At 42.7% G+C, this 22,111-nt stretch overlaps 1 protein-coding gene across 2 annotated transcripts in view; it reads right to left on the bottom strand.

Annotated features, from left to right (window-relative positions):
- PRIMA1 (proline rich membrane anchor 1) overlaps window positions 1-22,111 on the bottom strand; it is a 49,190-nt gene that overhangs the window by 21,634 nt on the left and 5,445 nt on the right. For both annotated transcript variants that reach the window (XR_013774688.1, XM_079309564.1), the window contains exons 2-3: window positions 20,997-21,147; window positions 788-917 (exon numbers count right to left, since the gene is read on the bottom strand). Coding sequence is in view for 1 of the 2 variants with exons in the window: in XM_079309564.1 (XP_079165690.1) it covers window positions 788-917; window positions 20,997-21,147 (281 nt within the window). In the remaining variant the exon portion in view is untranslated. The remainder of the gene's footprint in view (window positions 1-787; window positions 918-20,996; window positions 21,148-22,111) is intronic.

Here is a 22,111-nt window from a genome sequence, read left to right on the forward strand (position 1 = left end):
GCATTTGAAACCTTAAAATGGAAATGTTAAAGTTTTGACCTTTTCCATCAGAAATATGTCACTTTATTGAAGTGAACAAATCATTTTTGTTCATATTTTTTCTGTGTAACTGAAGTCAATGCTCCTGACTACTCAAGACCCAGGCAAGTGCAGCCATTGCAAAGACAGTGGGCTGAAAGGGCTACTACACACTGTTGTTCATAGGCTTCATAGAAGTTTTTACATTAAAAGAGTTTGAATCTTGTCTGTAGATTATCATTTTGAAGCAAGAATAAATTAGGAGTATGGTCTCCAATTAAAAACTACACATATTACCATTGACTTTGAGTTATAAGAGTTTGCATTATTTCGAAAATTAACAATGGACCTGGGCCAAGAATCTCACATCCCACAGGTAAATTTTGAATGTTACCAAAGGTAGTGCTCAAATACAAATAGTACAATGTTTCCTCCCTCTGCAGTTGGCCAAGCCAAAGCTCCCCATGTTCACCAGCAACCTGCAGTAATCTGACTTTGGGCAAGTTCTTATTAATCTGAACTATGTAGCTCTATCCTGTTTCTAGTTTTTCTCTTCCTTATGCCCATGACTGCTTTGAACTAAATCCTTTTTTACATGTGCAGGATATGGTACATGAAGTGACTTTCCAATGAAAACACACACTGGCTATGGGATGCATTTTGCCTTTTGGATGCCTTTAAACTAAACAAGATGCCATGAGACAAGCCTTGGGTCAGCCTCTGTGGGGCTGCATTGCCCTGAGCACAGCAAAAGCATCTGGAGTCTTACCTTTTTATGGCTTTGTAGCAAATGATGACAACTACAAAGAGGAACACTAGTGTGGCGCAGCATACTGCAATGATAATAACCAGGCCTGGCCACCAGGTCTCTTCAGTGGGACAAAAGGTAGACTTGGGAGCTGTAAAAAGAGAGTGGAAAAACACATTAATTCTCCCAAATCAACAGGGTATTATCAGATATGCTTCAGTCACTCAGGCAGTAGCACTGCACCAGGGTCACAGATACACGCAAAGATGTTATTTCACATTTAGGACTCATTTCTTTCTTTTCCCCAAGCAATCAATTTCTCTTATTGGTACTAAACATTTCTTGTCACAGTCCCCAGATGACCAAGTTCTCTGTGTCAGTCCTGTCTACAACCTGGTACTCAGCACAAAGGAGAAAGGCTCAGCTCTGCTACCCGTGGGAAACATCTTCCTCTGCATTTGCCATCTCCAGCTGCGTCAGATTTAATTTTAGAGAGGGATATTGTGCTGATAAGAGCACGTTTTCAAACCCCATTAGGGGAGGTTTGTTGGGAGCTGAAGCAGTGCCTACCAATCTGTAGCTAATATTACTGTAACCTTGGAGTGAGGAGGGGGGATTTATTTTTAAAGAATATGAGTTCTATTACATTTACTAATTGCTTTTAGAGTATTATAGTTGACAAGCTTATTTTCTATTACACTACCTTTGAATTCTAAGCCAAATAGTCCAGACATGTTAACATTAAGAAAAGTTAACTTGTGGAAATATAAACTATTATTCTTTCATTTATCTTTTTACATTTAGGGACAGAATTGTCTATTTAAGTACCACTCAAAACAAGAAATATTTTGTCTGTGGTGACAATATTTTCTTCAGAGCTATGCTCCTTTTCCCATGCTTTGAGGGGACACATCTCCTGAAGGATGGTAACAGCCAATGCCATAAGCAGCACCAGTGTATTGCAAAGGGAAGTGAGAGCCTTAACACAGCCTGTGCAAACACACAAATGCCATGAGAATTTTGGTCATCTTAAGTGACATTTAATAATGAATCAGTTGATGGGACTGTCTATATCTGCATTCTCAGCTAAGTAGGTGAGAGAACGAAATAGAGCAAAAGGCTCCTTTATGAGTCTCATTGTTTAATTTGATATTCTGAATGTCCAGTTAAACACATCACAAATAGCTGCACAAGCTAAAATATGTGATCAGCCCAGTATCATTTATTGTGATCTGACATCTCCTCTGTCTCCTGTGTTTGATTAGGAAAAGACATACACATACCCTTAGATTAACACTCAATAGATTAATGAATTACACAATTACTGAGAAAATTTCAGTATATATTTCAGAATCAAATTGTGCCCTTTCCCTTGAGTAAAGAAACAACAAGGCACACACTGCTGTTCCTCTCAGAGGTGTACCTGGGCAGTGGAGGACACCCCTGGGTGCCTGAAGTCCCTTTGTCACCTGTCCCAGCACCCACCACCTCTGTGAGCAGCTTCAGCTGCTCAGAGCACGACTGCTTCTTGGTTTGACTCATTCCTGGCTGTTCTTCACTGCTTTCAAAATCAGCTGAATGGAGAAAATGGTTTTCACAGTACAAAACAACTCCAGGAAAATTTGCTTTTTTTTTTCGGCTAAACCTTGAAGTGTCGTTCTGCACGTTGAAGACACTGCTGAGTGGAAAGCAGTAGGAAAGTGATAATATTTTAAAGATGATAAGCAGGTTGAGCTAAGTAATCACAGCCTGACATACTGACAGAAATTCTGCAAAAGTAATGAAGTTCTCATTCAATTAATAAAATATTAAAATAAATAATTTATGCTAAACAGCATAGATTTAGGAAGACATCTTGTCATACCAGATATTTTCTGAGGAGATTACTAGTTGATACATAGATGTAGTAGTGCTAGTGTGATAATTTTACACAGGGGTATGACATCCAACTTAATTCCACGTGATTCTGGTGTTATGAAGCTATAAAGCTACACACAGAGTAAGTGTGGCACATATAAATTGAGTTAAAAGCCAGAGAAACAGTATGCCTCAAATTCTAACTATAAATGGAAAGTCACTGCTGGAAGAATGTGGTTTTAACAGTGACCTCCCTCTTCTCCCCCAAAATAAGGTGATGAATACTGATATAGTTTGTAAATGACTCTGGAATGTACTCAACTACAAATGGAGACAAACATATTTAGATTAGAAATAGGGTAATTATAATAATTAAGGATAATTCGTCTATCATTTCTGGTTAAATATTTAAACAAAAAACTTAAAGGTAGACTTTTTATTTTTACTTTAAGACGTCTAAATTCATCTAAAGAGATTGGACTCAGAATAAGAATTGAATAAGTAAAGAAAATGCTCTGACTTTGGAAAGTCCACATGAGTACAATGCATTTTATTTCTTGGCTTTAAAATTTATGAAGTACAAATATTGGTTAGATTTACTTTCAGAGGGCCTTCTCCTATTCCCAAGGGCACCAGGCCTAAATAAATGCAATTAGCAAATAAACTCATTTCAGGCCTGCAGTGGGTAAGTGGATCCAACTTATTCAAAACAAATTAATGAAAAAGTGCTTTCAGATCAAACTGTTTAACATCACAAAAATCTCACACCTGCTTTTTTGACTAAGTTTGTTTTGCAGGCTCAGCATAAAGACACAGCTCTGATCTAATGTTAGAAGGTATCTGTACACAGCTGGCTCTAGCCAGAAACGTGCATACCAGAAAAGATTAGCTCAGCTATTGAGGGTTTCCCTCAATGTCTAGGCACAAAAATAGAGGTTCTATCACTGGAAAGAATGTTTCCATAAAATTCCCAAGAAGTTCTCTGATTTTTTTTTAATTGGATCTCAGTGGTCATTCTCAAAACTGCTTTGAGCTTCCAACAAAAAACTGTGATGAAGTTGCTTTAATCTTCTGGTTTAAGCATTAAATAGTTTTGTGCATGTTGTAAAAGAGATACATGTACTGCCTGGGACAGAATCTAGAAACAGGACTTGGAATTCTTGGATACACCATCAGGTTATCTTTAGTGGTCATGGCTGTAGTTTTTAAAGCTCATAATTTCAACATCCAGTGCTTCCATAATTTATTTTGATTAGTGTTATTACTTTCCATTACCATATGGGTTTTAGGCTAGCTGCTCTTTGCATAGAGGTGCTGGGACATTAACAAATAACACAGCCAAGTGTGTCAGGAGACAGAAAGTGCTCTGTGAGGGGCCGGGCTGAGCTGGTGCTGGAGCAGCTCTGGGCAGTGATGCTGAGGCAGGGAGCTGCACCAGGGCACCCTTCCCACTGCAGCCAGCAAAGAAAAACAAAACAGAATAAAGCAAAACAGAGCAAAACAACCCACAACAAAACAAAACCAAACACAGGGCTGAGCTGGAAAATAGCTAAGGGAGGCAGTGACCCGTGGTCCACATGTAATCCCAGGGGAGGTGTCTCCAGTGGGCTCTGTCAGTTCACTGACTGAGACCCAAGCAGCTGCTGAGTGCCCACTGATGTGATGTGGAAGGGTGACAGTGACCCCCATCACCTCTCTACAGCAGCAACTTCATGCCAAAAAAGGAAGAGCACTTTCAAGATAAATCAAAACTGATTATTGTTTTTCTTTTGCTTTTATTCCTGTTCTTGCAGAAAGGTCAAGAGTGCTGTCGTAATCATCCTTATGAGACATCTGCCTGTTTTTAATATTGTATACTCACAACAGGCTAAACCCTGCCATCTCTATGCCTGCAGCACTTCTCTTGCTATTGTAGGGCTGCCTGAATCAGCCATGCACTTTTAATTAGCATGCTAGGAAGCAGGATAGGATTTTATTTTGAAGGCAGGCTCGTGTTCTAAGGGCCTCAAGTGTTTTATCAGTCTTGGTTGGAAATTAAAAGGAACTGAAGATACAGGCAGTGCATCTTTTCAGCAATCTCTATGTATGTCACACATTCTAGAGACCTGTTAATCTGCTGGCTAAAGCAGGGTTTGGGTCCTAGTCTCATCTTTACTCTTATTATTTTGATAGTCACGTAAGTTGCATGTTGACATCTCCACTGCAAGACAGAGAAGACACTAGTTCCTGCAGTCATTATCACACTGGGGTGCGAGGACAAGCCCAGAAAACATAGAGAAGTTTAAATGTGATTTCAAATGTCAAGGTATACGAAAAAAACTCCCAGGATACTCCAGGACAATCCAAACTCCCAGTTGAATGTGGAGAAGGATTTTGCATGTGTTACAATTTGGGTGTTTTCACATCAAGGTATCTCATACAAGCTCCTGTGGAATAGAGGAGTTCAGTGAATCCCCTGAATAATATGAAATAATTTGGGTTCTGTGAGGGAAAACCTTACAGAGGAAGTTGCACAAACACCAAAGCTCAGATATTTACTCCAGACATTGCTCTGTGTAAACCGTGAGAAACATCCATCACATGCTTGTATCTTTTTTGAGAAAGCTGATTTCAGTCCTGAGCCTGAGGCCTCTTGTCTACTTTTGCATAAGGCCCTTCACTCCCCCCAGCAGTGTAGATTCACCCTAAAGTGAGTGCTGATTAATGTAATGCTGATAAATTTCATTGCATGATAGGATGAAGCCTTAGGCAGCTAATAAAAAAAGTCCAGGGGCTCAAAGTGATGTAAACTAGCAGAAGTCCACCCAGCTGTGAGGCTGATGCAAGCTGAGGACCCTGTTCCAGCATCTGCATGATGATGCTCAGAAGGGAAATGTAGCTGAAGGTCAGGATCTCAGGCTCCAGAGCCCTGGAGGCTGTGGGCTCTGGGAACAAGATTGGTTACCTAACCCAGGGCCATGGGCAGAGATCTGTGAGTCAGTGTCAGCTGAAGCATCCCCTCTGTTTGCTGTATTTCATCATGCAGGGACTGCTACAGATGTGTTTGGATAAGGCATGTGGTAGGAACGTGCTGCTGTACCAGGGCTGATCACAGCCACAGGCAGCCAGCATGGGAAAAACAAACCCTTTAAAAGAGCCTGCTAGTGGAGTTTGTGGTGCTGCTAGACTTGATACAAATATAGATCTTCAGCTGTTATTCTGAAAGGCATTTTGAGAACAGGCAAAGTATGTATACCGTTCCACACTCTTGGATATAAGTGGAAAATTTCCTGGGAGGATAGGGGAGAGAAGGCTGCCCAGGAAATGGCTGGCCTTGGTGTGTGCTCCAGGGGCAGAAAGCCATGACTGCAGACATGACCTGCATCCTCATGGTGCCCCAGGCTGTGCTTGGCCAGAGGGAACCCTGAGCTCGCCTTCCATGGCACCAGAGCTGCCTGCACAAAGCAGCCCTGGGGCTGGTGATCAGGGACACACAGGCTTGCAAAGAAGGATTGGCTTTTTCCAGATTGATGGAGAAGTGGCTTGTCTAGCCCTGTTGGGTTTCCTCATGCTGTTTGGGTTTTTTTGACTCCCTTACAGATTTCTGTCCTTCCTGTAGCCTGCAAGCTTAGGGCCATTTCCAGAGTGCCATGAGCCAGTTGGGAAAGCAGCCAGGCAATAGCGGTGTGCTGGGCAGAAAGCCTGTCCTGATTTATGGCCTCCCTGGAGTAGCTAGGTTAAATAACACTGGTAGGAATCAGCTATTCCTGTAGCAGATGATACTTCTGTTTATCTCACTTTGTTGCAGACAACTTTATATCGTGCAGCTGCTCCGTGCATATGTTCCTACTACACTTCTAAGGGGGATACTGCAATCACTACGCAGCGGGAACTTCTGCTATAATAAAAACATGTGTGGGAATGATGCTGGAGAAATTCCCTCCCCCGCAGCTCTTACACTGTAGACACTGTTATTCTACACTCTCAGTTGCCTCATCTTCTTAGTTTTCTCCTCCTTTCTAAAAACACTTCTCTTCTGAAGCAAGAAACACACTCAGTTTTGTGCTTAGTTTTGGAGGCTGGAGTGTGCAGGTGAAGGGAAGGGGTAGCTCTGCAGGAATTTTCTGAAGGTCACAAGCACTAGAGGAGTGCTCCTTGCAAGAAACAGAACTGGAACTGCAGGTGAAAAAACCTGAGCATGGACAGTCAGTAAGGAAGAGAGCAGCTGGGTGGGGGAGGTGAAGTGTGATGCTCAAGATCTAAGCTTTAGGAATTATTGCACCCATTTAGGTTTGGGTGTAGCAGTGGATTTCACTAAAGCTCCATGTTACTGTGCTTTCTTGGTAGGTGTCATGCAGCTGCTTTACCTTGGCAGATTTGGGCTTCTTATAGAAAATGAACATATTGTTAGGACCAAAATAAAATAATAGTAATAGGCAAAAATACTGGTTGGCCAGACATAAGTAAAGCACATTGTGGGGAAGAGGCTTGTGCAAAGTCACTGCACCTCAGTGAGAAAGCCAGGAAAACAAAATGTCTTTTGACTCCTGGCCAGTCCTCTCCTCTGGATCATGTTTCCTCTTCTTTGGGAGTAAACACAAACAACAGATTTGGCTAAAACTACATTACAGGGGTGGAAACAGCGAACTCCCTTTATGACTTCCCAGGCAGGTGGCAGATCTCTGCCTCAAACCAGCACAGTGACACCATGCCCAGCAGCTCAGTGCAGCCAAACCCTATGGTCAGAAACAAGGTAGAATCCCACAGATGACTGGAGTGGCTGACAGTAAGCTTATGAGATAACCAGTCTTAGTTTTGTACAATTGCAGAGGGAAACTAGGTAACAGCTGAGAGTTCTACATACATATGGAAATATGCTGATGCATAGAGCAGAGCAGTCAAGGGATTGTCAAACAAAATAGGAAGGGAAAGTCTGTGCTCCAAATAATTGACAGGCTGAGGGCCAGACCTGCCTGGCTTAATCCTGTTAGGTTGTTGGTGATGGAACCTGCCAGAACTGAGGTACCCCTCAAATAGGGGTAAAACATGCTTTCATCTGCTGAGGTCCTTTGGAGGAGAGCAGGGTTAGAGAGCACAGAGGGAGAATCTGTTCTCTAAAGCATGATCTGGAGAAGCAGTAGCATTTATAGACCTTGTGGGAAAAAGGCTTTTAAGGAGATTACATCATAGCTAGCTTCTATGTTAATACTCAGCTCTGGCATTTATCTTTACAATGCATGCTCACATCATCCACTGTCCTCTGATCTGACTTTGCCCCATGTTTTTCTAACCAGCAGTCTCCCCATGAGACACTGCTTTTCACTCACCATCTGATTCTCTCTCAACATAAAGGACTGTATTGTTTTTACCCCGATTAAATCACACCCTGTCGCTCTCTGACCCCAGCAAATGAGAGCTGAAGCCTGAGCCTTGCAAGGCACCTCCTCCCTGCAGCAACACAAGCATTTGGGAAAACCTCATGGGCATCATCACATTGCCTGCTCTCCTCAGCCTGGGTCACTGCCAGGCTGGCAGCACAAGGACAGTCCCAGGGACACCCCAGGTAGTTCCAAGTGCTGCCTGTCCAGGGGAGCCATGGCTCAGGGAGCCCTGCCAGGCTTGGTGTCCTGTTCTCTGAAGTGAGGAGATGATGGCTTTACTGCCTATCTGCTGCCTCTAACAAACAGGTCACAAGTGCCAAAGCATTTGGTGTTAAATAAGCACCATGGCATTTATTGCAGAAGGTAACCTGGTTTCCAGAGGCTCAGGATGCTTCAAGTTGGTTATGAGGATATACAACCTCAAGTTCAATCTCTGAGTTTCACGATACAGGCTTTAACCTCTGTACTTAGGCAGCATGTCACTGCAGAAGACAAATTCCCGTGGGGGATTTGGCCCCCTTTGTGAGGATGTGGGTTCAGGACTCAGTTCTTCTCCTTGCCTGCTGGGTGATTTTGGGACCATTTCCACCCCAACCTTGTTTCTCCTTCTCCGGGATGGGAACAGTAGCTCCAGCTTTCTAAATGGTTACAAGGTGTAGGGATAAAATGTGCAACATCAGGCTGCATGTCAGCACTGGTGCTATTTCTTCCTCAATTCTTTCACAGAACAGACAGGCCCACTTATAAGTATATAATCTATATTTCTACAAGAACTAGTTGTAATTACCTGACCTTCCTGTCAACCACCAATTCAAGGAAACACAGCAGCAAGGCCACAGTCTGTGACAGAAGAGCAGAGCCCAGCTCTGACCTGGAGACAGTAATTCTCCATTCTTTTGAACAGAGGCACCACTGAGAGACAGAGATGTGCCAGCACAGTACCATCCACTTCATTGCACAAACACACAGTCTAACTCTTCAGTGTCAAGTGATGTGCACAGGCATGTTATGAGCACTTCAGAGGGGAAAAATCAGTGCTGAACATAATCTGCTTGTCCTGCCAAACTGTGTGAGCTCATCATGTTACAGTGATGAAAGTGAAAAGGCATCCAGGAAAAAACAGGCCTGAAAACACTGGACCTTCATGCTAAGTCTGCCATTTCAGCACTCATGGGTTTATTTCCATTAACAAGCACACACATACATGCACACAGACATGCATACAGATATCTTGGGTTGTTTACCTGAAGAAAAGGAAGCTCAGGAGAGATCTTACTCTCTACAACTGCCTGAGAGGAGTAGTAGTCAGCTGAGGGTCAGTCTTTTGTCTCAGGCAACCAGAAATAGGTGAACCAGGGGAGGTTTAGGTTGGACATTAGGAAGAAGTTCTTTACAAGAAGTGTGACTGGGCATCAGAATGGGCTACCCAGGGAGGTGGTGGAGTCACCATCCCTGGAGGTGTTTGAGGAAAGACTAGATGTGGCTCTTAGTGCCATGGTCTGGCTGACATGGTGGTGTTTGGCCATAGGTTGGACTTGATGACCTCAGAGGTCTTTTCCAGCCTGAATGATTCTGTGACTCTATGAATAACTTCAATACTGCCAGGAAAAGGTTTGCTTCTGGGAATCAGATATGTGGAGACTTCTTCAAGCTGCCAGGCAAAAGGACTATCTTTGCTTGCAGGCCTATGGCACTGTGTCCTGAGCCATTTGACATCAAACAAAAGTAGGAACCATTGAAAGAAATAAATGGCTGCTTCCAAACTGGAACTCATTATGTACAGGAGATGCATTTCCCCACCTCAGTCCCATAGCCAATATCACCTCCCAGTGTCACTGGAGTAAAATAAATATAAAAAGAAATTAATCTTCTGGACAGTTTCTCTCCCAGTCAACATGTCTTGCTTTCAGGCTATTTTAGGGCAGAAGATGGGCTCATCATCAGTACCAGAAATTTCTGGGAGAGACAGGCTACTTTGTGGGGCAGTGCAGTTGCAGAGGGCAACTCATGGGCAGTCAACTGCCAAAGAGCAAAGACATTATGTGGGAAACTTGCCTTATCCTCCCTTGTGACCTGCTGGCCACCACTCAACCTCAGATCAACAGTGAGGAAGTGATAAGTAAACAGCACACAGAAAATATATGTCCACTCCAAAATAAGGCAGAGTAGGTGATGGCTTGAGACACTTGCTGAGAGCTAAATGGTTTGGAGAGCTCATTCAGCATTTATCTGCATTTTTAGGTGATAAAAGCTCTTAGAAACTAGCCCTTGCTTCCACTGTATCTCAGGTACCCTTGGATGAAATGCATGCCCCAGAAGGTGCCATGAAGGCAGGTTCTGGTGAGCCTGTCAAGGTCCTGTGGCAGTTGTATGGACACTGTAAGCACAGATAGTGATAGCCTTTCCAGGCTGCTAATTCCCTTGTCTGCTGATATACTCTCCTTTCCCAGGGTTTTGCTGAAGTTGTATTATCATTGGCAGAGGAATAATAAGAGAAGCCATAGTGCTGTTTTTTTATTGTGGGTTCATGTCCAGCCTGTCAGGCTGCCTCCTTTCATTAATTACTGCAAGGTGATGGTGTGGCTGTAGGTGCTGCATCTCAGCCCTGGCACAGTCCTCCCTGTGTGATGGTACAGCCTCCTACTCCATGGCACAGGACACAGCTGATCAATTCTATAACAATCACCATTACTTTTGAGCCTAATAATAATAATAGTACTACTAATAATAATCTCCAGTGCTTGACATCCACTGGTCTCAAACACCAAGTTTAGAGAGATGAAGACATATCTTTGTTTCAGATATGATAACTCTGATTTGTAATTGACTCTTTTGAGATCTTCCAGCACATTGGTGGAAGAGGGGAAAGCAGATCCCTGGACACTTTTTCCACCATTCCCTGGAGAGTGGGTAAAATGTCTCCTTTGTGGGAGTCACAGTATGTCATCCTTGAGCCCTCTGAAAGCTTATCAATCTTCCAACTCTTACAGTGAACAGACCTTCCAAAGAGGGATGACACAGGCTGAAATTCAAACAGCTGAAACGTGATTCCAGGAGTCTACACTCTCACAGTGATGGCCAGCCTTTCACCAGTAAATGATTAATGAGATACCTCAGGGCTGGCAGATTCAATCCCACAGAAAGATGACAGATTTTCTAGGTATAATGTTTCATATACAGATTGAACTAAAGTCCAGATTTGTACAACTTCTTAGAGTTCCATAGTATTCGCTTGAGTGGTGCGATCAGTCACAACCTGAATCAGTCACAAAGTGAATAAAATTCTCTGCTACTGCTATTAAGACATTATCTTGTAGATCCTCAAGAGCTTTTTAAAGATCTTAAGAGCCTCTAGGTAATAGCAAAGATTAGACAAACCTCACGTCTTAGTGCTGACACTTTCTCAAATTAGTGCCTTCAGGAAAGTCTAAGACAAAACCAACTGCAGACTGAATTTCCTAAAACAGATTGTGGAAGACTTGGAAATACTCTGCATATTTTCCTAATGTGTTAATAGGACAGTTTCTAAGGTACTGGTTTGTGTCCATCTCTGAAAAATAAATGGTTTTCATGTTGGGTACCCCACTATATGAAGAGAGTGACTATAACTGACATATACATATAGAGTTCACTTTACAAAGAAAGTCATATTGCAAGTGACATGTCTAAGTTTTAGGGAACAACTGACTGACTATGTAGCTGATACTTTTGTTGATGTATGGCATCTATATAAACATAACCCTCTTGTTTGATATAATATGGTTTATTTCTTGCATCACTTCAACAACTCAGTTATTGCTGGAATTAAGGGCTACAGTGATCACTTAAAAATGTCCCTGAAGGGATCAATTAATAATTCCCATACCTACTGCTCTTAAGTTCCTTTTCCAAATTGTATTCAGATTCAACTTAAGGGAAATTAAATTGATGACCCACCCAGAGTGAGATGGAACTGAAATGTGAAAGGCCTTCCAAAACAAGTGTAAATTTCATTCTGAGTAAAATTAAATTTTGTCGAGTAATAATTTTTCATGCAGTTTCCATAAAATACAGAACACTTAAAAAGGCAATTACATCACATTAACAGATCAAGGCATTTCACCATGCCAAATGCCCATATATGAAGTCTTCAATCACCAAAACTCCCAGAAAGCTAAAAAACAAGGCACAGGTTTCTTCACAGTCACAAATGCAAGCAAATTTGTTACAGGCTGCTGTCTGCACTGCCCCCAGGCTTTACCCAGACCATGACTCCCTACTGAACCTAAAGCAGTGGTCAGCCCCCATGTGCAGTGATGCCCTGAGAAGATGAGGCAGAGCACCTGCACCCTGCCAAATTGGAACAAGAGTTAAACCAAACCCTCCCTGTGCTCCACTGAGAGTCATTTCCCTTGATAATGGCTATGAAATAAAAATATGCATCATTCCAGAAGGAAAGGAAAATGTCCAGGGATGATTCAAGAGAATCTGCTCCATTGGTAAAAGTCCAGTTAAATAGCAGCATTTATCAGGGAACAGATCTTTGTCTGAAATTTTTTCTAACCAATGGATTGATGAAATACCAGCTCCATTTAAAAGACACTTCAAATAAATAAAATAATTCATTTAAACAGCCATTAGGGATCCACAGTTTGCTGTTATATTTATGTAGTTATACTGCAATATGATGTACTACTGGAAGGGTTAAATTAACTTGCATAATTATTAATGATAGACTTTGGAAGCATCAGCATCAGTTATTAGCCAATATTCATAGTATTTTAATGGACACTGGGTCCTCACTTTGGGATAACATCCCAGATTTCCAAACTACTGCTTCCTTGACCTGCTACATTGACTTAAATATTACCCTTAAGTTGCAATTACACAAGCAGAGCAACACCCTTCTATGGTGTTCATAGCTATACAATGTACAAAACTCTTACAGGAACATATTTCTGTAGGTCTGCTTTACTGAGGTCAGCTGCTTGGCCCTTCCTGCTGGAACAGCTTGTGCCAATTAAGCATTTACTTCTGACTTGTCAAGATGAGGCACAACTCCTTCTGCCAGGAGCAGGTGAACCTACAATTACTTGTAAATCAGCAGCCTCTGACTCATCAGTAACTTCACTGAAGATTTGTTATCTTCTTAATCAGTGAAATGGTAGGCATGTACAAATGGACTGCCATCCACAGAAGGAATTAATGTCTTCAGCTTAGCCAACTCCTTCTGCTTAAAAAAAAAATCAAGATGTTGGAGTATACATGTCAGAGTAGAAAGGATTGTTCTATTTCAGACCCAGTTTAATATGTGATGGTTCCTTTTTAAAATTAGACAATGCTTTTAATCTATAGACAACAGAACTCCTACTGATTCCTGCACTGCAAAATCTGGCCTGAGGCTCTTACTTTTAAATACTTCAAAATGCATTTTCAAGAGAGAGGATTTTTCCATTATAACAGTTTTCTACTGTATGAAAAATTCAAAACAAATATGCTCCCTCCCAGAGTAGGGGAGATAGTCATCACTTGCCTAAATAACAATCAGACTTGTCCAAACACTTCAGAATTTATTATTTATTATTTTTCCCATTTCAGTCTGAAATGGGAAAGCACTGGAAGCTGTGATTGACCATCTAGTCTTACCAGTGTTTCAAACAGAAAGAGATTTTGCACCAACTCAATATGAGGATGTGTTAGGTGAGAGTGACAGCAGAATCCTATCATGAAAGTCTTAGTATGAACCTTTCCAGTCTTACCTGCTTTCTAGTCACTAATGCTGCTCTTCAGACTTCATATAACATCTCAGATGCTCAAAAGATTTCAAATTTTGTATTTGATTACTACTTAAGAAATCTCACCATGAATTATTTTCTCATTTTGACCGAGAGGTGAGGACTTGTAACTTTTATTCCTACACCAGAAATAACTGTGTTAAATGGAAAAAAACCCAAGCCAATAGCAGGATTTGGAAGTCCTTATGTCTTTGGTGATGAAATCAGAGCATCTGCAGTTTGAGGCAGAAAATCCAATTGCTGCATTTCTGATTTAGATGGGTGAATTCTGTCTGATCCAATCTTGGATGCTTAATGATTTGGTTCACTGTGCTAGGAGTGAAGGTAGTGTCTGTGATGTGAAAACAATATGATGGGCACCTGGACTAGACTCTACTTCTGCTATCATCCATGGCTCCAGGCTGGAGTTCAATTTAGATGTGAAAACCTCTGAATCCTACAGCCAGTTCTGAGAGTCACATTCTTCCAGTACACTGAAGCGTATGTGGGAGATGACAAGAATTGAATTTTGGTTTTGCTTTGTAAATTATGAACAATGCTCTCACACAAGACTGCAATTCACAGTGTGACAGCTGTGTTACCAAAAGTGGAAGGGCTTCCCTGTTTCAACATTCTGTTTGCGTTTAAAAAAAGTCACTGTCTAGACCAGACTTGCTCTCACAGTAGCAGTCACTACTGTAAATGTCTCCATGCAGGAGACAATGTGTCTCTTGCCATTTTGGGGCTACTGTAGTTCTCTGCTGTGCAGTTTTTGTGGTCACAATGCTGTATGCAGGATGGAGGGAGATTTCTTCCCCATATTATAAAACAAAGTCAGCCCTACCTGTTGGCTAACAATTCCACTGGGCATCACTTGGGAGAAATCCACCCAAGATTCCTCAAATATGTCCCAATATCTCAAAACTACTCTGAACAAGTCTTTCAGGCAGAAGGGCAGCAGGTGAAGGCTGGTCCTGCCAGCTGAGCCCTTAGGGCCAGCAGCTTTGCAGTGAGTGCTCATAAAGACAGAAAGCCCTCACAGAGGAAATGCCAACCACAGGGGAACTCAGAGCTCTCGAGATGCTCAACTGCAGCAGCCTGCCTCAGACTGACCTGAGCTGATTACTGGGCATCTCTCTTTTTTTTTTTTTTTTTGAGACACATTGTGGCTCCAGGAAGACTTAAATTCATTTTGCAATCACAGCTTCCCCTCAACTCCTGGGGTTAATCAGACCTCTGTCAAGGACAAAAGTTCTTTAGGCATTGAGTAGGCAAATACATCAGCATCCAAGTACAAGAAATGTAGTGGTGAGCATCAGGACCATGCTCAGCTTTCCTGCTGGAATAGTGTCATGGAGACAGTACTCAGCATAAGGTTCAAACTCATTCTTTGAATCCACACTGAATCACCTGTGCATTATACAGTCATGATTTTGGACCTAGAAAATCCTAAGGAAAACACATTTCTTATTCTTTTATGTCTAGAGCCATACAATTCTTGCTGTGAAAGGCCATTTTAACAATTAGCAAGACAAATCTGAAAACTTTGGTTACCTGAAAACCTACACTAAGTTTAAGAAGTTCCAGACTATTCCTGTTCTTCAGATTGCTGCCTAATATACACACATTGTGACAGTCCAGAGCTGAGTGGCATTCCTCAGGGATGGCATTAGGACTGGTGCTGTTTAACATCTGTGTCAGCAATATGGACAGTGGGATGGAGCACATCCTCAGCAAGGTTCCTGATGTGCCAAGTTCAGTGTGCTGGAGGGAGTGGATGTCACCCAGAGGGAGCAGATGCCCTTCAGAGGGAAGGGAGCCATCCAGAAGGACCTTGACAGGCCTGAGCAGTGAGCTTATGCAAACCTTGTGAAGTTCAACAAGGTCCTGCACTCATGTCAGGGCCACCCTGAGTACAAACAAAAGCTTTGAAGAGAATACATTTAGAGCAGCCCTGAGGTGAAAGCCTTAGGGGTGCTGGTGGGCAAGAAGTTTGACAAGACCTGGCAATGTGTGGTCACAGCCCAGAAAGCCAAGGTGTTCTGGGTGCATTAACACAAGTGTGACCAGCAGGTCAAAGGAGGGGATTCTCCCCTCTGCTCCACTCCCATGAGACCCCATCTGCAGAACCATGATCAACTCTGGGCCCAGAATAAGGAGGACATGGACAGAGGGGCACGAAGATGGTTTAAGGGCTGGAGCATCTCTTCTGTGAGACAGGCTGAGAGACCTTCTAGCACCATGCAGTACTTGAAGAGAGCTTATGAGAAAGCTGGAAAGGGACATTTTACAAGGGCAGGTATGGCTAAGGACAAGGGGTAATGGATTTAAACTGAAGGAACATACATTTAGATTAGATGTTAGGAAGAAATTTTTACTATGTGAGTGGTGAGGCACTGGAACAGCTTATCCAGAGAAACTGTGGATTCCCCATCCCTGGAAGTGTTCAAGGTCAGTTTGGATGGGGCTTGGAAGAACCTGGTCTAGGGGAGGCTATTACCACACATGGCATGGGGTTAAAACTAGATGATCTTTGCAGTCCCTTTTAACCTGAACCATTCCATGAATCTATGATCTGTCCCAAAAGATCTGAATGTCCTTAGCTTTCCTACTTGCACTGAAGTGACCCTGCATGCTTTCTGAAATTAAGCTGTGCATATGAGCTTATATAGCTGCCAAAAGGTTTCACCCGTCTGGTAGTTGGTCATTTTTATTTTGGCATTTCCACCAGTCCAAATAATTAGTTAATGAGATGCTCTGTCTCCAGAGATAAAGATTTCACTCTGAAAAACAAAATGATACAATTACTGCATGGAGATTAGAGTCCTCTGCAGTGATGTCATTCACTTTGGCTTTGCACTGACATGACTGTGCCTGATCTCAGCTGACAGCTCAGGGCAAACTTCCACTAAGGTCAGGAGCTGTAAAGACTTCACTGTGTACCTGTGTGCAAGCATCCAAACATCAGAGACTGGTTCATGTATCCTGACTCAGCTTGAGCTTCTTCCTCTAAATTTTGACTGAAGCAATGTTTGACTGAACACTTCCTTCATGGCAACACCATGGACTCCTCACCCAGTATGGGAGAAGGGTAGGGCAGAGACAGCAAATGTTGCTCACCAACAAGGAGTAGATGCAAGAACATTCTTTCTCTTCCTTGTACCATTTTAAAGAAGTCACTTCTGAATTAATTTTTTCATAAGACCTTACACAGGTTAAAACTGATACTGACTACAGTGTATATCTAGCTCTAACCCCGTTCCCCTTTCCTAGTCTGAAAGCCTGGCTTTTACTTCCAGACAAAGCAATATCCCTGGAGAAATCTGCCTGCTCACAGAGTATTTAGGGGTTGACAACAGCAGTTTTTCAGATTTTTAAGGGTCAACATCATTTGAACTAGCTTAATCTCATGGGTCTGTGAAGCCGGGTTAGAAATGCTGCCTAAACAAGTATTCCATCCACCTTGTCTTAGTCTTGGCTGAAATCCAGAGACAAGGAGGAAAGCAGATGGAGAGAAAAAGACACAGTTAATTAAAGGCAAGGTTCTGAGCATCTCTATGGCCTTCAGGTCATTACAGACATATCTAGGGAGCACACTCAATTTCATTGAAAGTTCCTTCTTCCTTTGCTGTCAGCATCTAAGTTTAGTTGCCCTTAGGCCCCTTAGAGCCTCGTGAGCTTTCCCTTCACTTCATCAATGAGTGGTTTTCTAGGCATGGGTTAAAGAGCAGCTGCTTCTTGCATTAGGGAGCTACTCTGGAAACATCAATGTGCCAAACTGTCTGGAGGAGCTGCCGTGAGCAAAGGGACCATGTCTCCTGACAGTCCTCACCATCACACAGCCCCCACCATCCTGGATACTTCTAACATGGGCTGGAGTCCCTCTCCTCAGAGCCCCTTGGTACATATTTATATCCAACCAGACAGCAGTGTCTCACTGGGAAGAAAAACTGCATCTGAAACGAAGCTCAGGAAAGTCAAAACTGAAATAGTCCATTTGTCCCACTTTGCAAATAAAGGTAAGGGTGAAGCAGCAATACTTGGAGAGCCAGCATGCACAGGGAGCAGCATGGCTGATGGTAGCTTTCATTCAGATCTTGCAAGCAGATAGATTCCCAGGAACAGGCACAGATTATGCTGCCATGGTGGAAGTGGCTCAGAGCAGAGGCAGGGGAGGAAGGGGCTGGATGGATGTGGCACCATAAACACAGGTGGGTCCATGTGAAGGAGGTAGAAATGTGGGGAAAGGAGACCTGGGGTCATCCCTGAAGGAGGACAGAAGCAGGCCATTTAATTTCCCATATTCATATATTTTCATTCATTTATTCAGTGCCTCCTCAGATGTGCTGAAACACTCCCCACACATTCTTGATGTAAATACACAACTAACAGGGAGGTGTCTCCTAAACCAAGGAAAGCTGGTGCTCCTAACACTGCTTGTGATTTTAGACTGCCTGCTAATCTGTGATTCTACTCATTTTCTGCAGAGGGAATTTGGTTATTTACCCTCAGAGTAAACACAGCATTTGCCAGCTATTATATGTGAATTCTAGGATTCTCTGCATTTAACAGATTTTGTATAAATCTATCTTCAGGAAGCAGAACTAAAGATTTGTTGCTGGATCAACCTGTCAATATTGAAGTGTTTAAAGAGACACTAAATGTACTATAATTGTTCCTAAAAGTCCTGAAGCACAAAAGCCTTCCAGGGAGTGATTCAGCTGCTCACAAACAGTTATGCAGTGCCATCCCATACAACCAGGTAGGATTTGTAAAACAATCAGGTGGGACTAATAGAGAGGACACATCAGAAGGGTCTGATTTTCCACAACAGCAGCTGCAGGCCATGTCAAGGAGCACGAGATGCTTCATATAGCAGATAACTGAACTGTCAGTGTCTGTAGTGACTGGGATTTTTGCATCTATTTATTGGCTTTAATCACCCAGCCCAAACCATAGTAGCTGCTTTAGAGTTGATCTAAATCTCCAGCAACATTCAGCTTGATCTCAGTGAGAGTTTTAAGGACAGAGCCTAGCAAACTGCAGCCTTTTGTGGCTCACAAAGCTCTGAAATCAATTCCAATATCTTTATGTTGTACCTCATGGCGCAGACACTGTACCTTATAAAGGTAAAAATCTCACAACTCCTGGACTGCTGTTTTGTTGCAGATGTCTTTCCAGTACTAAACTTTATTCACTTAGAAAGTGCAAAGTGCAAGTTTAGCATCAACCACTTCACAATAGCTTTTTGCTCTTCCCTCTCCTCTGAATAGCATTTAAAAGCAGTGTCTAGAACATCAATATTTAACCACCAGGCTTGTTCTTTCTCCCAAGGAAGGGGATTGCTGTACACACGGACTAAATCACATTGCCTAGACAGCTGATGGTAATGAAAGCATCATTCAAGATGAGACACTTGGTTGCTACTCTAAAGCTTACCAGTGAAAGAAATGTGTAATCTCTTTTTTTCATTGTATTTGAAATGAAGTCATTTGCTTAAATATTAGTCATCTGGATTTACATAGCTCATTTTTAGAACTCTGTTAGCACCTGGCAATCCAGCCTGAGAAAGTATCAGGCTATCCCAGTAACAGACCCATTTGACTTCTTGTTCTTCTTTCTGCTATGTGTGACAGACTTCTTTTTTTTTTTTCTGACAAGATTTACTTCCCACTTGACAGGGGACAAACCCATGCACTCAGAGCAGCTGCCTGATGGAGAGGAAGCAGCCTGGCAGTGGTGCTCCCTTCCCAGTGCAGCTGGTCAGCAGGGCTGGTCCCTGTGCCAGCACTGCCACATCTCATCCCCCTCAGGCCAACAGGGTACCCCAGGCACAAGAAAAGAGTGACAAAGTACTTTATTTTCTGGCTGTGATACAAAGACAAGGTAATTTTCCATATTACTGCCCATGACATTTTCCTGAATATTGAAAGAGATTTTTCCTGCTCTAAAAACTATCCCTCTCTGCTTTCCCAGCTGTCTTTCTACTTCCTTTCTCAAGTGTTTCATTGTTGGTTTTTCTCTGCCTTAATTTTCTGCAGTGTAGCACAAGTACAAAGCATGCTCCTGGCAGAAATGACACTGAAAAATCCTGCCTGTCCTGCCTGTCCTGTCCTGTCCTATGTTCTGTGTCCTGTGCCTGTGTGAGAGCTATGCAGAAGCTTTCTCCATGTCTTCTGCACATCTGGAGATGGCACTGATAAAGAGCCAGATGATGATACCTAATGATTTATTTTTCCTTGGGGGAATTGCTGAGGATACTGGATACACTTTGCAACACTGCTCCCATGAGAGTTTACATAAGCAGGGAGAAGAATTAACAGGCAGCCTTATAGGGAGAGACAAATTTATGAAAATGCATGAGCAGTAAGGAGATTTTCTGGAATACCAAACACCCAGGACCCAGTTTGTGTCCCTGAACCCAGTGGTGCATATAGAACTGTGCAGGAACCATGGGGACAGATACCACTCCCCAGAAATAATCTGTATGTCAGGGATCACAGGAATACTGATGTGGAAAGCAGCTGCAGAGCCAGCCAGCAGGAACTGAAGGCACCAGGTGTGCTGGGCATGGGGCTGTGTGGCTGGAAATAAGGAGGGGCTTGGATGCACTGGGTAAGGCTTGGGAGCACTGATTTGTATGGAGAGAAAGAGATGAGTCTGCACATAGCCAGTATGTGCATTAGTGGGAAAACTGCTCACTTGCCATTGACTCCTGACATGCCTCCTATTTTTGTAACAGTTGTAAGCAATTTAAAACCAGTGAGCTTGACTCACTACTATGGTAAACTGTAGTGCTCCAGTGTCTTGACAACAGTCAAACATACTGAATGGTCTAGACAGAGTGTTTGGATTTTTGTCTGCTTATAAATTAATTTGCCTTGGAGCACTCAGACCTTCAAGCTGCACACCTGACAAAGAATGGGGTCATGGAACTCAAGGGGCAGCACAGCACCATGCCTCTGTAGGAAAGCATTTCCCAGGGCTAGGGGATTAGGGAACCATTTAAATCCAGGGAATCATATGTAACACAACGAAAGGAGGGATTTTCTCTGGCTTTCCTCCAAAAGCCAAGCATTATTCATTGATCAGAAAACAGATCTCCATCTCTACTGAGAGCATTTCTTCTTCCATTTGCTAAGTGGAAGATGACAGATGAGCTAGCTGTGCCCTTTCCCAAATCCCTTCTCCTGTTTGTGCAGGTGTCCCCATCACTTTGCCCTCTTTCAGCACACCACAGCTGCACCAGTAGCTACTTACTTGGCACCTCTAGCAACCTCGGGGGCGGTGGAGGTGGAGGAGGTGGTGGTAACAGTGGAGGTGGCCTGCACTGGCAAATTTCCTGGCAGCTCTCTGTAAATTTCTCTGCTACAGGCTTGGAGCATGACTTCTGGGGCTCACCCTGAGTGATCTGTGAAGAAACAAGTCATTGCATGAGCAGAACAGTGAAAACTGACAAATGTCCTTTTTAGAGGACCTGAGTACCTGACTGGCACCTCAGACTTATAGCTAATGCTCCTAAGATGTCCCTTCCCTACATGATCCCCATTTTTAATATTTTTTCTTATTTAACACAGTATCTTGAAGACCTCTTTCCATCTGTCAAGTTTGGCTGAGATTGGCCAGCTGGTTTCTGAGTTATTATGGGGTAAGGAGAAGGCAGGCAGTGGCAGACAATATGATTGCATAAGCCTTTTTTTCCTTAGGAAAGCCATCTAGCAGCATGCATTATTCACAGGGTCATTGCTGCAAGCCAAAGAGAGCTACTAAAAATTACAAGACAGTTAGGGTCAGGATTATGTTCATTTTCCTTATGGCAGAACTGAAAGCCAGAGGACATCCCTCCTCTGCTTTGCCAGGCTCACTTGGAGTTCAGAGAGCATTTCACAGGGTATTTCACTTCCTGCCAAGAGGAGAGGCTACTGCATTTTAATCATCTGTGGGCCACAGCAATAACATGGTTCAAATGGAAATGCCACATTGTAGTCTCCTGTGAGATGCAGTGTTGGCTAATAATAAAAGTGAAGATGAGGCACTGCAGAACCCAAGCATGAGCATCCCTTGGCCATGGGCAGGGATTTAGCCAGCACTGTATACAATACATTGATCTAATCACAACCAGGACTACTTACTAACAGCTTATTTTTCTTATCATAGTAATATTTACATAACTAGGGATTCAAGGAGTATTCAGTATAATTCAGTAAAATATAATGTTACAAAATGGAGTCAGTCCCCAATGAAAAGGAAATTTGCTGAGCATCACAGAAGCTTCTGAGAGGTGTTAACTTCAGAGGTCTCTAAGCCACCTCTTTTTGAATGACTTATACAGGATACAATTTCAAAGAGACAAAGCAAAGTCTAAAAGATTAATA

The sequence above is a fragment of the Erithacus rubecula genome (genome assembly GCF_903797595.1).
Source record: "Erithacus rubecula genome assembly, chromosome: 6".
Classification (NCBI taxonomy): Eukaryota; Metazoa; Chordata; class Aves; order Passeriformes; family Muscicapidae; genus Erithacus; species Erithacus rubecula.